Source organism: Vombatus ursinus, unplaced genomic scaffold (genome assembly GCF_900497805.2).
Source record: "Vombatus ursinus unplaced genomic scaffold, bare-nosed wombat genome assembly UNPS02010548.1, whole genome shotgun sequence".
In the NCBI taxonomy this organism is placed as follows: domain Eukaryota; kingdom Metazoa; phylum Chordata; class Mammalia; order Diprotodontia; family Vombatidae; genus Vombatus; species Vombatus ursinus.
In genome coordinates, this window is record NW_020950326.1 from 15,089,420 (window position 1) to 15,105,564 (window position 16,145).

General features: G+C 41.9%; 1 protein-coding gene across 4 annotated transcripts in view; it reads right to left on the reverse strand.

The window, feature by feature from the left end:
* Nucleotides 1-6,369: 6,369 nt before the first annotated feature.
* The window catches only part of BIN1 (bridging integrator 1), a 137,676-nt gene continuing 127,900 nt past the window's right edge, over nt 6,370-16,145 (reverse strand). For all 4 annotated transcript variants that reach the window (XM_027854669.1, XM_027854672.1, XM_027854671.1 and 1 more), the window contains one exon: nt 6,370-10,676. In XM_027854669.1, coding sequence (XP_027710470.1) covers nt 10,569-10,676 — 108 coding nt within the window. In that variant the 3' untranslated portion in view covers nt 6,370-10,568. The remainder of the gene's footprint in view (nt 10,677-16,145) is intronic.

The window sequence follows — 16,145 nt, forward strand, 5'->3', positions numbered from 1 at the left end:
CTGTGGTATGACTGTATATGCCCTATTCCCTCTTCATAGCATCAAGTTATAATATCTCTCCCCCAGTTCCTGACTTTCTGTAGGAGAAAGGGCAGAGAGTGTGCCCTGGAAAGTATGGAACTATATGCTAAGGGTCTCTAGCCCCGGGGACACAGAAGCTTTAAACTTTAAATTTCTATAGTCTCTTAGGTACTGACTGAGCTGATGGAAATCTTAGGAAAAATTCAAATAGCCTAAAGACTGAAAATGGACTTTATTTTTTTTTTAGGATTTGTAATCCAGTTATTAAATTTCCCTGTGATTGTGTATTTGTTTATTGATGTATACAGACATAAAGATGATGTTTTTAAAATATAAATAATTGCATAGCTTTTTCACAGGATCATATAATTCTAGGATCGGAAGATTATCTAATCCAACCATTGAAGTCCATTCTACTGATTCTGAATTTATTCAATCTCAGTATTAAGACAGGACGCCCTCTGCTGGGTCATTTGAGCATGGTAACCACAAATTCAGAATGTAGAGAAGAGTAACAAAAGTGAGAAAAGGATGGAACAAAGAGAAAAATCCCTTCAAAAGGGAAAAATATATAGATGCATCCTGAAAAGCAATAGTGATTATAAACCACACTCAGGTTTGTTTTTTTTTTTATTTTGTTTTTGTTTTTTTGGCACAAGGGACTTAGTACAATGTCCATGCAGACTTTGCCTAATTAAAGGTACTTTGGTACTTACTTTGCTTAATTAAAAGAATTTTCTTTCTTTTGGGTTCTCAGCAATGTTCCAGATAAAGAAGACTTCTAAAGTGATGCCTAAATTTGTCACTGTTGCTATAAATCCAGTGTGAGGAAAAGAGGCTTTTTTATTCCTGTGGTACCTTACCTGGGTCTGCCTGCCTGAAAACCACTAGCTCCAGGCCTTTCCTTCCTTTTCTCTATATCAAATCATACCTATCTATTGACTTGTTCCCTTATGATATTATTGCTAGATGTCCCGGTAATTTGATAACCTAAAGGTCAATAATGAGTTAATAGCATACCTCCAAAGGATATCTGTCTTTTGACAAAGGATTGGAAATACATGTTTTAACCCAGTAGCACTGTGATAAGTGGGTAGGGGAGATGTCTTTGAGCCAAGGGACTTAGAAACATGTCATGTGAATGGCCACTCTCTCTGTTTATCCGAGGACCATCTCACCTCAGCCACACACAATGACATTCATGTCTTTCAGCTTGCTACCTTTCACAAATGTGCCACCTTTATGTTTTACCTCCCTCTGCCTTCCCTCACAAAACCCTGCTCTTCAGCCTTACCACGACCCCCAATCCTGTGACCCCTCAATTCGCTCATAAGCCATCTCCTCTATACTAACTACTCTTTCCTCTTTTCTTCATCTTGATCTCTTCGTAAGCCAATTCAACTCTACACTGTTCTCCTTTTTTGAGTTCCTAGCCCCCTTATCACATCACAGATTATGCCCAGCCAAGCCTCATCCTTGGATCACTTCCATTATTCACCACCTTCTGTCCTACATGTGTGCTATTGAATACAGCCGTTCTGATTAAATTCGCTACAAATGTTATGTCCCACGACCTCAACTGGGCCCTCACTGCTGCTTAGGCAATCCTACTAGTCTTTATACTGTCCCACTCCCCACAGTGGCTCTTCCAAACAAACCTCTCCATCCTTTCTCAGATCTCCCATGGCTGCCCCTCACCCCAACACTCTCAGCTGAGATCTTGCCTCACATTTCACAAAAAAAGAAATGAGGCCGTTCCCCATAAGTTCCCTCTTTCCCCCTCTTCCTCATCCTCTATCATTCAGATGCCTTCTAATACTATCACTTTCTTCATCCATCTCACCTGATGAAGTGACCTTATTCCTTACCAAGGCTAACCCCTCTACCAATTCAAATGATCCCATTCAATCCCATCTCCTCCAACAGATTGCCCCCCCAGTCACCCCCAGTCTTTCACTTATTTTCAATCTCTTCTGCTCTACTGGTTTATATCCTACTGCCTGCAGAGAGACCCATGTCCCTCACCCCACCCTCATCCTCAAAAACCCTCACTCAATCCTTCCATCCCTACAATCATCCTGCCCTCTGTAGCTAAAGTTCTCCAGAAAGGCCATATACATTAGGTACCTCCACGTTTTCTCCCATCACTCTCTTCTTAACCCCTTACAATCTGGCTTCCAACTTTATCATTCTACTGAAAGTGCTCTCTGCAAAGTTACTAATAATCTCTTAGTTACCAAACCCAATGGCCTTTTTTCAATCCTCATTGTCCTTGATCTCTCTGCAGCTTTTGACACTGTTGATCATCCTCTCCTCCTTGATCTCCTTTGCTGAATCCTCTTCCAGATAGCACCCTTTAACCTTAGATGATCCTCAGGGATCTGCCCTGGCCCTTCCCTTCTCCCTCCCTTCACCTGTGATCTCATCAGCTCCCACGGATTTAATTACCATTACTGTGCTGATGATTTTCAAATCGCCCTTTGGCAGGCAACTTGAGGAGAGAGAAAATGTGGAACACAAATGACATTTCAGGCATGTCTGAAATGACAAAATGTATAAAGCAAGACTACCTGTATATGAAATAGAATTGCAGAGTATAATGGAAAAAACACTAGTTCTCACATCAGAGGACCTAGGTTCAAACCCCTCTTCTGATGCTTACTACCTATGCGACTTTGGGCATGTCACTTAGCCTCCCTAGGCCTTGATCCCTTCAGTTTCCTCATCATAAAATGAGTGGAGGTGAATTCAATGACCTCCTAAGGTCATTGTATGACCTTAGAATGTCATAGAAAAAGTAGGGGGTGTGTTATGATGAGACCTTCTCTTTATGTCCATTAGAATGTGTTCACCAAGGGTCGCCTGCACATGCCATGAAATGTATAAGACTAGGGGCACCTGAGTTCCATCAGTCTTGGACATTCCTCCTGCCTTCCCACAGGAGGAAGAGATAAGACCTTGGACTTTGGATCAGGAGAGATCCCACCATGTTATCCTATTGTATGACAAGAAGCAAGTCACTTAACCTCTCTGAGACAGTTTCCTCATCTGTAAAGTGGGTAGAAGAGTCATGGCAACACAAATCTCAGAAAGCTGTTGTGAGAATCAAATAAGATAAGGCATGTAGTTATAGAAACACCAGCTTTTATTATTTTCTCCAAAAGAATACCCATAGCCCAGAGCTCTGGTCCCCACTCACCATTCTTCCCTTCCCGGAAACCCCCTGAAGAGAACAGTTTTCATTACAGAACAAAGATCAATATGACGATGTAAGGGGTGAGTCAGTTCAAAACTACTTTGGGACACTTACCCAAATACAAACACACAGATGCTTGCTTACACACTGCCAAATATAGATAGTCACAATCATGCTAAGATTCTAGAGACATACAATGGCCCTTTTCTGTCCTCAATCCTTGCTTCACATCCAGCCCCATAAAATCTCCCCACTTTCTTCCCCTCCCCCCACTAATTACTGCACATGTTTAGAGACTGAAAGCCAGAGTCCATGGAGTCCAAGAGCTGGACCCACAGAACTAAAACTCCTTTCCAATAGGAATGGCTCAACTCTGGGGTCAACAGTTCCCTTGTAGGGCACTATGGGAAGTTATCTGTCCTGTCTCTCTGCCAATATGAAATGGGGTGAGCTCAAGGAGGAAGAAAGGTGACTTAAGTGTGTGTCTCAGTATACACTTGTATGTTTGCATACACTTGTGCATGCACTTGTGTGTAAAAGTATGTGTAGTTTGAGTGTTTCTTGCCCATTGATGAAAATGGGTGTGAGAGAACTAGGCCTCTGGAAAATATTTTCTTGAGTAAAATAACAGGAATTAAAGGGGAAAGGATCTGGGGAACATAGCAAATGGGAATTTACCTGTGGGGCTGCAGGGAGGCAAGAATATGGTAGCTTCTAAACCTTTTTAGGCTGAAATCTGTCATGGTTTGACCATTACAAGGCTTCACTATATGACCCACTCCTTTAAGTCTGGGCCTGTTTCCCTATCCCTCAATGTATACACAGTTTGGTTGGGGTTTCAAGGAGCCAGATAGAATAACTCAATGGAGAAAACTGAACCAAAAGAAATAACTGGGAGTACATCAAAGAGGACCAGTTCTCACTAAGCTGCTTTGACCTTTCCTTTAGGAGATAGCTTAATCATATTACATCCTGATCTCTTTGTCTGGGGGCAGCTAGCTGGTATATTGGATAGAGTGTTGAGCCTCAAATCAGGAAGACTCATCTTCCTGAGTTCAAACCTGGCCTCAGATTTTGTTTTTTTTTTATTTACTGTGTGACCCTGGGCAAGTCGCTTAACCTTGCTTGCCTCAGTTTCCTCATCTACAAAATGAGCTGGAGAAGGAAATGGCAAACCACTCCAGGATCTTTGCCAAGAAAACCCCAAAAAGGATCACAGAATCCCACAGGACTGAACAACCTGTCAATCTATTGTCATTCATGGATGTAGCCTTCATCCATTGGCTACTCCTAGTCCTTCCAGTGCAGTCAGGGTCAGGTTTGGAGCAGTGAATAATGTCATTTATAGCCTAATCCTTGGAGAAGAAATACCTTCATTCTCTATTGGGTTTAACTGGCAACTTTGAGATGTAAACTCCATTAAGAGGTTACAGTTCTCTGTCTTCAAATCAACTGTGGTATAATGGAAAGAGTACTCTGGAGGCAGAGGACCTAGATTCAAATCCTGCTTCTGATCCTTTCTGCTTTATGTGACCTTTGGATAGTTGATTAGTTTCCCTGGGCCTCAATTTCCTCTTCTATAAGATAAAAAGGGAGGGGGGGGTGAGGGGGTGGAATAAATGGCCACTGAAGTGTCTTCCAATTCTAGATCTATGATCTCAGGTCATGTGTATTATAAGCTGAGGACAGGAAAAGGAGGTGAATGTTACAATGGGGCACACCGTCCTCTAAGAACCCTAATGAGAAGACGGAGCCAGAAAAGTCTGAAAATGCAAGTGAATGAGAAGTTGTTACAGAATTATAGAATGTGAGAGACCTACTGAGATTAAAAACTATGCTATAGTTAGTATACACATTAAGGAAGACATTGACAAATTTGAATGTGTGTCCAGAGGTCAACGAGGATGTTGTGAAACATTTAAAGAATAAAGGACATTTACCTTGGAAAACAGCAAACTTGGAAGGGAACGATATTTGAAGGGTTCTCACGTGGAAAAGAGATTAGACTTCTATGTTGCCACAGACAGCACTTAGAACAATGAATGGAAGTTTTAGCAGGAGGTAAGTTTCAGGTTATTATAAGGAATAGTTTTTGAACTAGAGCTGGGGAGGTCCTGAGAGACCCATCACTGGAAATATTCAGGGAAAGGCTAGATAAGCACATGGCAAGAATATTGTCCTACTTGACCAGGTAGGACTCAGCCCTCTAAGAAAAACAAAGGTTTTATGGCTCACCCAAGCTTACATAATTCTGTAACACAGCCAGGACTGGGATCTAAAGTCTTTTGACTTAAGTCCCATTATCTACTTAGAGCCCCCAGTCATTGCATCTCTCTTTGGGGGGGGTGGTGAGTGGAGGGAGGCAGAGTTGGGAGAGAGACAAAGACAGAGAGAGGCTGGCAGTGATGGGGAGGGAGGGGGATGCAGTAGTTAAGGGCAAGTCACCTAACCTGATAAATCTAGCTGGACCCAGACTAGGCCATGCTTCCCATCCTCTCCAAATACATCTTGGCCATCATGCCATTGCCCTGCCTCCACTCGTTTGCATCTCCTTTCCTCGTCTTGTTTTGGGTATGACAATCAAAGGAATACTATAGCTTCTGGAAAGTCCCTTATGGATCTTAAACATTGCTGTGGCTTATCAGAACAAAACTGCCTTTCCTGGCCACCTCTTCCCTTTGTGTTAATTCCCTCTAGTAGAATGTAAGCTCCTTCAGGGCAGGTATCTCTACTGCTTAATACAGTGCCTAGCACATAGCAAGTGTTTAATATATGCTTTCTGATTCATGTATTCATTCATTCGTTTTAGGCAGAAAAGTGGCTCAGTGGATACAGCACTGAGCCTGGAGTCTAGAAGACCTGAGTTCAAATCCAGCCTCGTATACCGTGTGACCCTGGGTAAGGCACTTAATCTCTATCCTCAATTGTAAAAGAAGGATAATAATGGCACCTCCCAGACAGGGTTGTTGTATTAAATGAGATAATATTTGTAAAGTGCTTAGCACAGTCCCTGACATATAGCAGGTGCTTAATAAATGCTTATTCACTGAAGTAGCCACATATGTAATAATTACCCCTGCATTTGGTGAGGGCCTTTTTCAATCAAATGTTATTTGCTATGTGAGGGATGACAAAAACACAAGGAGCCTTGCTCTGATGGGACTTATTTAGTTTAATGCAATCAGATATGAAATAGCAGTGTGAGACAAACACCAAATAAGTCACACAGCGAGTGTCTTAGGGAGGAATTTGGAAGAAGGGAAAGATCTCTTTGGTCTGGAGAGACTATTCTCATTTCTCTAGTGCTGATAAACATTAACAAAGTATTTTCCTTGGGACAACGCTGTGAAGGAAGTGGTCAGTAAAATTACCCCCATTTCACAGATGAGGAAACTGAAGGTCAGAGAGGCAAAGTGATTCCCCAATGTCATACAACTAGTTAAAAATGTCAAAGGCCAAAAGTCTTGTGGAGGATATGGGACCTGAATTGAGCTTTGAAGAACAGGCACAATTTGACTGAGCATAACAGGAATAGCCTTCCAGTGAGGGTGACACAGTTGAACAAGTACAGGGAGGCAGGAAAAGTATAAGGTATGTTCTAGAGACAGTGAGTGGACTGGTCTCAATCATCCATGGTGGGTTATTCCAAGCCTCTGCCCTGACCCCCTCCTCCACAACACCCACCAGAACAAGAATACATCTGGATTCTAGGAAAACTTTAAAAAGTGTTGCTTATTACTCTCCCCTAAATATTGCTCCCTACTTATGAGACACAGAACTTCACACAAAATAGTCACATGCCAACAAAACAGCATTTTCTGGAACCAAAAATATGTGCATTTATATTAAACAATATTAAGATGTCCTTTTGTGCCCCTTCAGTCTTGGCCCTGGGGCCTCTGCCTCTGGATGAAATGATCTTCTGAGGAGAGATTTTTGGTACCAAGAACTATTAAGCCCTAGGTCAGGTCCAAAACAGACCTGACTTTATAATGAATTCCCCAACACAGGGAAGAGTGTGGAATACAAGAAAGCAACAGAGTATCCACAAGAAGACAACAGCTGTGATTCCCCCCTTAACTTAAAGAGATCCATCCTTGGCTATACAGGGCTGCTTCTTACTGGGGCTATGAGGGCAGAGGCCATCTCACATTTTGTCCCATGATTAGCACACAGTACGCGCTTAAGGTTTATTGAATTGAATTATCAGGATAACAATGAAAATAAAGGCTTTCATCCACCCCTTCTTGTGCCAAGTTCACCCTCCCCCCCAAAGCAACCATCTTGACCAGGATAGCTTGACCCAACTTTCTAGGATCAGCATTTACATTCTTATCTAGGTTTCTTTTAAACTACTCTTAGATTAAATTGGATTAGAATAGAATTAGAGTGGAAGGGCCCTCAGAGACCAAATCCTTCAACTCCTCCTCCTTACAGATAAGGAAACTGAAGTTTAAGAAGGGCAAATGATTTGCCCAAGGTCACACAGAGTTAGACTTCATCTCACTGGCAACTCTTAGGAGTGAGTATATGACCCAGCAGAAAATGGTTTATAGGGGAAAAAACAGTTTTCGTTTTTACAGACCCAAGGACCTATAGCACTAGAATGAAAGCCCAGTGACTTCTCCCACCTTTCAGCTCCTATCTCCGTTTCTCAGTAACTCACTGATGGTGTTTTGTCGCAGGTATCTGTGTGTTCACCATAGTCCCCCTACCGGACCTTAGGCGCTTTCTGAGAGAGGTTAGATCTTATCTTTTACATCCACCACAGGGCCAGGCACAGAAGAGGAACTCAGTGTTTATTGAATAAAAGAAATCGAATTATTTGGTTTCCATTCTGGAGATAACTTAAAATTAAAAAAACCATTTCCCCCACCCCACTCCCCAATAAGGGTCTCTCTGTTTGGCTGTCTACAGCCATATGTACTACACAACGATTTGCTGAAGTGCCAACCAACCAAATAACCCCAGGAGACAACTCAGAAGATGAAACTATAATCCTGTTGCCTTAAAAAAAAAAAAAGGCCACAAGTTTTGCATAAAAATAAACAAATTTAAGCTAGGATTCTGGCATTAACCCAATTCATTTGCTTTTACTGTTATATATTTATGTAGATATATATTTTAAAACATTGCTCTGAGAAGATTCAACCAGGTTTACAAACGCATAAAAATAGAGTTTCACATGGATCAATCATTACATTGTTCAGATTTTCCAAAAGAGAAACCAACATCACTACTTTTTTTTTTCAACTAACAAGGCAGTCAAACACACTGTAACATTCTTAAGGAATGACCATCAATATGACTAAGTCAGCCTTGCAGATAAAGTACCCAAACCAGCCGCCCACACAGTTTTCCCAGCCCACCCTCCCTGAGGAGAACCCTGGGGAACACCACCCAAAGAAGCTGCTTCCACAATCCTGACTGTTTGCTGGCCTTTGTCCCTGGGCAAGTTGGGGGGAGGGAGGGGAGGCTATTTGCAAGGCTGCCTTACTGCTGGAAAGTAGAACCATGACAAGCTGTTCCAGCTAGAGGCAAGCTATGATGGCCATCCATGAACAGGTAGAGAAAAAGATCTCGATCTCTCTCTCTCTCTCTCTCTCACACACACACACACACACACTCTTACACACACACACACGAGACAATGATGCACAGGGTTTTTTTGTTTCATTTTGTTTTGCTTTGTTTTTCATTTTAAAAATAAAACACTGAGCAAAATGCAGAAGATGACCCTTTCAAGTGAAATCAACCCACCCTAGACACAAAGCTGGCTCCTGGATCTCCCCCATCCACTCCAACACCTCAATTCATCACACAAGCAATGACGACAACTACACCCAGCAGCCCCTGGGAGCGCTTTCTGCCCATGTAGGCAAATTTTGTTCAGACTGGCTGAAGCCTGAGCATGGAGGCCCCACCTGCTCTAAATGGAGTTTTCCTAAGAGAAGAATTTACATCAAAAGGAGAGAGAATGAGGGGGAGAGAGGGAGAGGAAAACTAGGAGAGAGAACAAGAGAGAGAGGTGGTATTGGTTAGTTTACATCCATGTTCAAGTATCCTTAGTTTTGACCAACACAAACCCCTTCCCTTCTGCAGAAGCAAAGCAAAGCCATGGAGAAATGGGAATGCCTGAATTTTCACACCTTTCCCCCCTTCACGGAGTCCCCCTCCCCTTCTCACACTTCTCCCCACAACTAACCACAGGATAAGAATGTCATGCACCAATATTAAATAGAGTTTAAAAGAGTTCATACAGCTCTGACCCTAGCCAACAAGAGGGCCAGGAAGGTGGCTCTAACCCTGGCCAGTCTGCAGAATTCTCCATGGGAAAAAAGTCAACCCCATTCAAGAACAACAAATAAAGGGCCGATCTGTGTTCCCAAAGAGCTATACTCTCCTACTAATAAAAAGGTACAATTTTGAAAGACTATAATTTTAAGAAAACAGGCTGCCTCTATCTCTAATTTTGCCTCCTTTTCCTCAGCACATTTTCTCCCCCTTTTCTTGAACCACTGACCAGTGGTCACTTTCACATTAATTTGTCCCCAGTCAAAGGGGAAACCCTCCAGGTGTCAAGCTTCAGCTGGGAGGAATGAGGTTTCCCTTTGATTTAATGCAGGCCCTAACTTGGCTTGCCTTAGCTTTTCCTTCATCACAGTATAAAATCCCAAATCACAGTCCACTTATACCTATTGGGGGGTTGGGGGGGGAGGAAAAAAAAGAAACACACAATTTGTTTTGGGTTTAGTTGTTTTGATTTTTTTCTTTTAGTTTTACGGTGGCATTTTTTTGTTTTTGTTTAACACTGTACACTAGTTTTATTGTCAAATAGCACAACAGATGTCCTGGTCAGTGGGGTTGGAGAAGGATCTTTAGAGCCAAGATTAGAGGACGGGCTGCCTGTAAACACCCATGCCGACAGGAGCTGCCAGGGAAATGGGTGTATGGTGTTCACCCTGTGATGGGCCACAGTGACTGGCAAGCATAACGGTTTGAGTATCCCCTGCTGTTTGTCTCCAGCAAGGTCACTCTCCCACCCAGTGTTCCCTGATCAAGGCTCACACGCTACTGAGAACTGAGCAGGGGTATCTCAGCACTGGAACTCAACTACAGGGATACATCAGCTGCAAAATAACACTTTTAAAACATCATTCTGACAAATTCAAATTTTGGTTGTCATCCATTATGTTTTGTGGCTTCTGTTCTTCCTCTTCGTTCTCCTTGTTTTTCTTTCTATTTTTTCCCCAACAGAAAAAAAAAGAAAAAACCCAGAAAGACACATTTTTTGAGGGGGGGGGGGGGAGTGGCTTCACTCCCCTTGAAAGAAGAGTGATGACTGCAGCTCTCACTGGACTTTCTCTGTGAAGTTCTCAGGAAAAACACCTCGGCATTTCTCCAACTCCTTACGCTGATGCCAGTCACTCTCCTTCACACCCATCAGCCAGCCTTCATCCTGGAAGAGAAGTAAGGGGAAGTGCTTTGGGTCCTGGGTGGGTGGCCTAGAGATTCTCCCCAGCTCTAACTCTTTTTCCGGCCTTTGGGAAGACTTCACCCCCTCCATCACCGCAACTTGGGCAAATCTTACCTATTTTTCAAGGCCTAATTCAAATCCCACCATTTCCAGGAAGACTACCCTGATTGTTTCATCCTCAAATGACAGTCTTCTTCTTCTGACCAATTTTGTTTCTGTCTTTGTATAAACATGGGTAACAGCAAATGATAGGGCACTTAAGTGTTCACTGAATTGCACTGAGTTCACACTATGAGTTATTGCTCATAGCTCTGTTCTATGGCTCTTACCATATAGAGTTTACAATATATCTTCTGTTCTATTGAACTCTTTATCCCTTATATGAATATTATTATTAATGTTTAACCTTCTCTTGACCAGCTGAACTACGCTCTACAAAGAGACTACGTTTACGAACACAATTACAAAATGCTTTTCTAAACAAATGGAGAAATATTAATTGCTCATGGGCAGGCTGAGCCAATATAATAAAAATGACAATTCTGCATAAATTAATTTATTTATTCAGTGCCATACCAAACTACCAAAAAATTATTTTGTAGAGCTAGAAATAATGATAACAATTTGATATAGAAGGAAAAAAGGTCAAGAATATCAAAGAAATCAGTGTGAAAAAATGTGAAGGAATGTGGCCTAGCAGTACCAGATCTCAAACTGTACTACGAAGCAGCAATCGTCAAAACAATCTAATACTGGCTAAGAAATAGAGTAGTAGATCAATGGAATAAAGTACAAAATACACAGAAGTAAATGACCATAGTAATCTAGTGTTTGATAAATGCAAAATCCAAGCTTTTGGGACAAGAACTCATTATTTGACAAAAACTGTTGGGAAAACTAGAAAGCAGTTTGGCAGAAACCAGGTACAGACTAACATCTCACATCGTATACTGACAGATAAGATCAAAATGGGAGCATGATTTAGACATAAAGGGTGACACCATAAGCAAATTAGGGAAGCGTGGAATATTTTACCTGTCAGACCTATGGATAAGGGAAGAACTAAAGAAGAGATAGAGTGGATTGCGGGAAGTAAAATGGATAATTCTGGTAGAGAACTGAGTCAAATTTATAAGAATATGAGTCATTCCCCAATTGTTAAATGCTCAAAGGATATGAACTGGCAGTTTTCAGATGAAGACAGTCTATAGTCATATGAAAAAATGCTCTAAATCACTTTTGGTTATGAAATGCAAATTAAAATAACTCAGAGGTACAACTCACACCTAGCAGACTGGCTAATATGACAAAAAAATGACAAACGCTTGAGGTATGTGGAAAACTGGGTACACTAACGCACTGTGGGTAAAGTGGTGAATTGACCCAACCATTCTGGAGAGCAATTTGAAACTATGCCTAAAGGGCTATAAAACTATGCCTACCCTTTGACCCAGCAATACCACTATTAGGTCTGTATCCCAAAGAGATCAACAAAAAAGGAAAAGGACTTTATATACACAAAAATATTTGTAGGAGCTCTTCTTGCAGTGACAAAAAATTTGAAATTGAAGGGGTGCCCATCAAATGGGGAATGGCTAAACAAGTTGTGGTATGTGACTGGAATGGAATACTATTGTGCTATAAGAAATGAACAGGATGCTTTCGGAAAAACCTGGGAAGACTTACATGAATTGAAGCAAAGTGAAGTGAAGAGAACCAGAAGAACATTGGACACAGTAACAGCAATACTGTACAATGCTCATCTATGAATGACTTAGCTATTCTCAGCAATACAATGATCCAAGACAATTCCAAATGACTTAATGTTGAAAAATGCTATCCATTTCCAAAGAAAGAACTGACAGAGTCTGAATGCAGATCGAAGCATAATTTTTTCACTTTATTTTTCTTGGGGTTTTTTGGTCTGTTTGCTTTTGCAACATGGTTAATATGGAAATATGTTTTGCATGACTGCACAAGTACAATCCAAAGCAAACTGCTTGCCTTCTCAAGGTGGAGAGGGAGAGAATTTGGAACTCAAAATTTTTTAAAAAGGAAATGTTAAAAGTTGTTTTCACATGTAATTGAGAAAAAAAATAAAGTAATTGGAAAGAGGCTATGTCTTGTACTTTTTTGTATCTCCTAGGTACCTTGCAAAATGATACATGCTCAACAATGGCTTCTTCATTTTATCCCAGCAGGACCAGCTTCCAGCAAAAGTTTCTCCTGGTGTCCTCAGCACCCAAAACCACCATGTTCATCTCAGACTTCGACCCAAATATCTCACTAAGACTCTATGTTCTAATTAGCTTTCCCATACATTACCACCCTGCCTCACCTACCTCCAACCATCACACTAGAAAAGACTACCATCACTTCACACTAAAGTGTTAATAACTGATAATTGCTTTATGTGGTGCCCTTCTCTCCAAGAAGCAGATGTGCTCTTAACAGTGGAAAGAAAAGAATAAAACTCTAAATCCTGGTCTTTCAGGCACTTTGACTGACCAGTGGCAGAGATGTTTAAGTTGGTGTGGTATAATTATACCACAAAGGGAGCTAGCTGTCCACTCGCCCACAAGCAACTTCCTTTGCTTTTCAGAAGCAAAGAGACCTCAGCAGTCACCTGATCTAACCCATACCTGAAAAAGAATCCCCACTACAAAATGGCTAATTGGCCATACGGCCTTTCCCTCAAGATCTCTGATGACGTGAAACTTGCTCCCTCCTAGGCAGCAGTTCATTCCATTTCCAGATAGCTCTAATAGTTAAATCTAAATTTACTTCTTTGCTGTTTTCACCCAGTCTCCGGGGTCTGCCTTCTGAGACCAAGCAGAAAAAAAAATCTAATCCAAATTCTACATGGTAGCTCTTTAAGTACCTGAAGAAAGCTATCCTCATTCCCACCTAGTTCCCTAACCCATGCTCATATGGCATGGACTCAAGATTATTCACTATCCTGTTTGACCTGTTCCGGACACTCTCCCACTAACCCATATTCTTCCCATAATGTGGCCAGAACTGAACACAAGTAGTACACAGCATACAAGGCTTCACATCCATAGGCCTCCAAATCTCCAATGGAGAGTTGGGGGGGGGGGGGGGGGGGGGCGCACCATATTTTAAGACAGACACTGATAGAAAGGGTTTAGTCTAGAAATAGATGGACATGCTAGGATGTACTTTAAAGGGACAACAAGATGGATGGGTTCTGGCTCCACCTCATTAGGAAATGATTTTGCTTAGAGAAGAGTTAAGGAGGGAGGGTGGGTGTGATAGGACAGAGAGAAAGAATATGATTTTACTGGTAATTTCTAAATAAGGAAGCTCACCACCAATGAAGGCTGGTACCTTCTCTGCTACTTGAAGATCTACCTAGAGCACTGAGAGCTTAAATTATTGGCATAGGGTCACATATTTACATGTCAGAGGCTAGACTTGAACCCATATTTTCCAGGCTTCAAGGCCAGTTTTTTATCTACTATACCAAGCTGCCTTGATGATAATTATCTTTAAATATCTAAAGTACCATCATGTAGAAGACGCTTATTTTTGACAGTTCCAAAATACAGAATTAGGATCAGTGGGCAAGGTACAGGAAGCCAGGTTTCAGCTATATATTAGGGGAAAGAAACTGCCGAACAATTAGAAGCTATCCAAAAAATAGAATGGGCTGCTTTGTGAGGTAGTAAGATCCTTGTTACTGGGAATATTAAGGCAGAGAAACTGCAGAAGGGATTTCATAAATGGGTAGGAAGTTGGTAGGGAGCACAGGCCTGCATTCCTCCACTGAGGCTATTGGAAGAGTGTATATAGGGAGTAGTCATACTGGGAAAGTAATTCTTTTCCTCACTAGTGTTTCCTATTGTTAACGATGCTCGGTTTTTTTTATACTCTTCCTCTCTCATAGAGAGACATAATGAGCAGATTTCCTAGAACCTTATCTCCCCAAGGGAACATGCATAGAGGAAGCACCCTTTGGGTTTTCAACAGCGACAAGTGACACTCCCCTGAACCCCCAAAACTCTCACACACACACACACACACACACGCACGCACGCGCACACACACACACACACACACACACACACAGCTAAGGCCCAAAGCTTCTGGATATCATCAAGAGCCTTAGCAGCATTACTAGTACACACTGACTAAACCTAGTTTGTACTCTTAACTCAAGTCATCACTTAACTCTACTCAGGCATATTTATCTACCGGGTGTCAAAGTCCCTTGTGAAGTCTCTAAGGTCTGCTTTTGCTGTGTTGGTGTCACATCCCCCTTAGCTTAGATGGCCTTTCCCATCTCTAAGACTGTATGATTCTATAAAGAGAAAAGAGAGAGAAAGGGAGAGAGGCAAGGAGATGCTGAGGGCAAAAGCGGGGGGGGGGGGGGGAGAAGAGGTATGGGGAATAGGGGAAAACAGAAGGTAAAGAAAAGGGGCAACAGAGAAAGATGGAGAGGAGGGGGAAGGGAAAGGACAGGCAAGGAAAGAGACGAAGGATAGGGTAGAAACAGAAAGAAGTAAGACAGGGAAAAGAGAGAGAAAGGAGAAGGGAAAGACGGAGAAATTGTAGAATCACAGAACTTCAGAACAAACAGGTCCTTAGATATCAACTGGTCCAACCCCCTGATTTAACAAATAAGTTAAAATGATCTGTCCGAGAGGGGGAGGAGTAGGGCAATAGAGAAAGAAGGGGGACAAGAACTAGTAAATGAGAGAACCAGCATTGGAGCCTAGATCCTTTGACTAAGTATTCTTTCTAGCAATGCAGGTCTTCTTGGTATTCCTGCTCCCTTTTCTATTCTCTCTCTCACAGGTCCTGGTAGTTACCGAATTTGGTGGTGGATGGTCTGATGCTTACATAAAGTTGTCAAGCAAATTTCATTTATCTAGAATGAGAATTTGGGGCAAAAGAGAGAGAAGAGGATAAGGCAGAGAGAGAGAGAAGGAAAGGAGAAGGAGGGAGGAGAAGAAAGATGGGAAAGAGAAACAGAAAAATAAAGACAGAAGACAAAAGGAGAGAAAGAAAGAGACAGGGGGGAAAGGAACAGGGAGGGAGGGGGATGGAGTGGAGAGGAGAAAAGAGGAGAGGAGGAGAGAGACAGACAGGAAAAAGAATAAAAAAAGTGTGTGAAGAAGGAAGGAGAGAGGAAGGAGAAACAGAAAAGGAGGGAGAAAGAGTAAGAGAGGGAGTAAGAAAAAAGTGGTTGTAGGAGAGCTATAGAGGTAAAAATGAAGCTTCTTAAACTCCTACTATGCTCCAGGGTCTGTGCGAACACCCGGGATATGAAGAAAGGCAAGAGAAGAAAGTGGGGACAGAAGAGAAAGGAAGGAGGGAAGGAAGAGTGAAGAAGTAGAAGGGAAGGAAAATGGAAAGAAATGAGGAGAAACGCAGGAAGAATCAGAGATAGCCCAGAAACCATGGTGATGACTCCTGGAGAGCCCT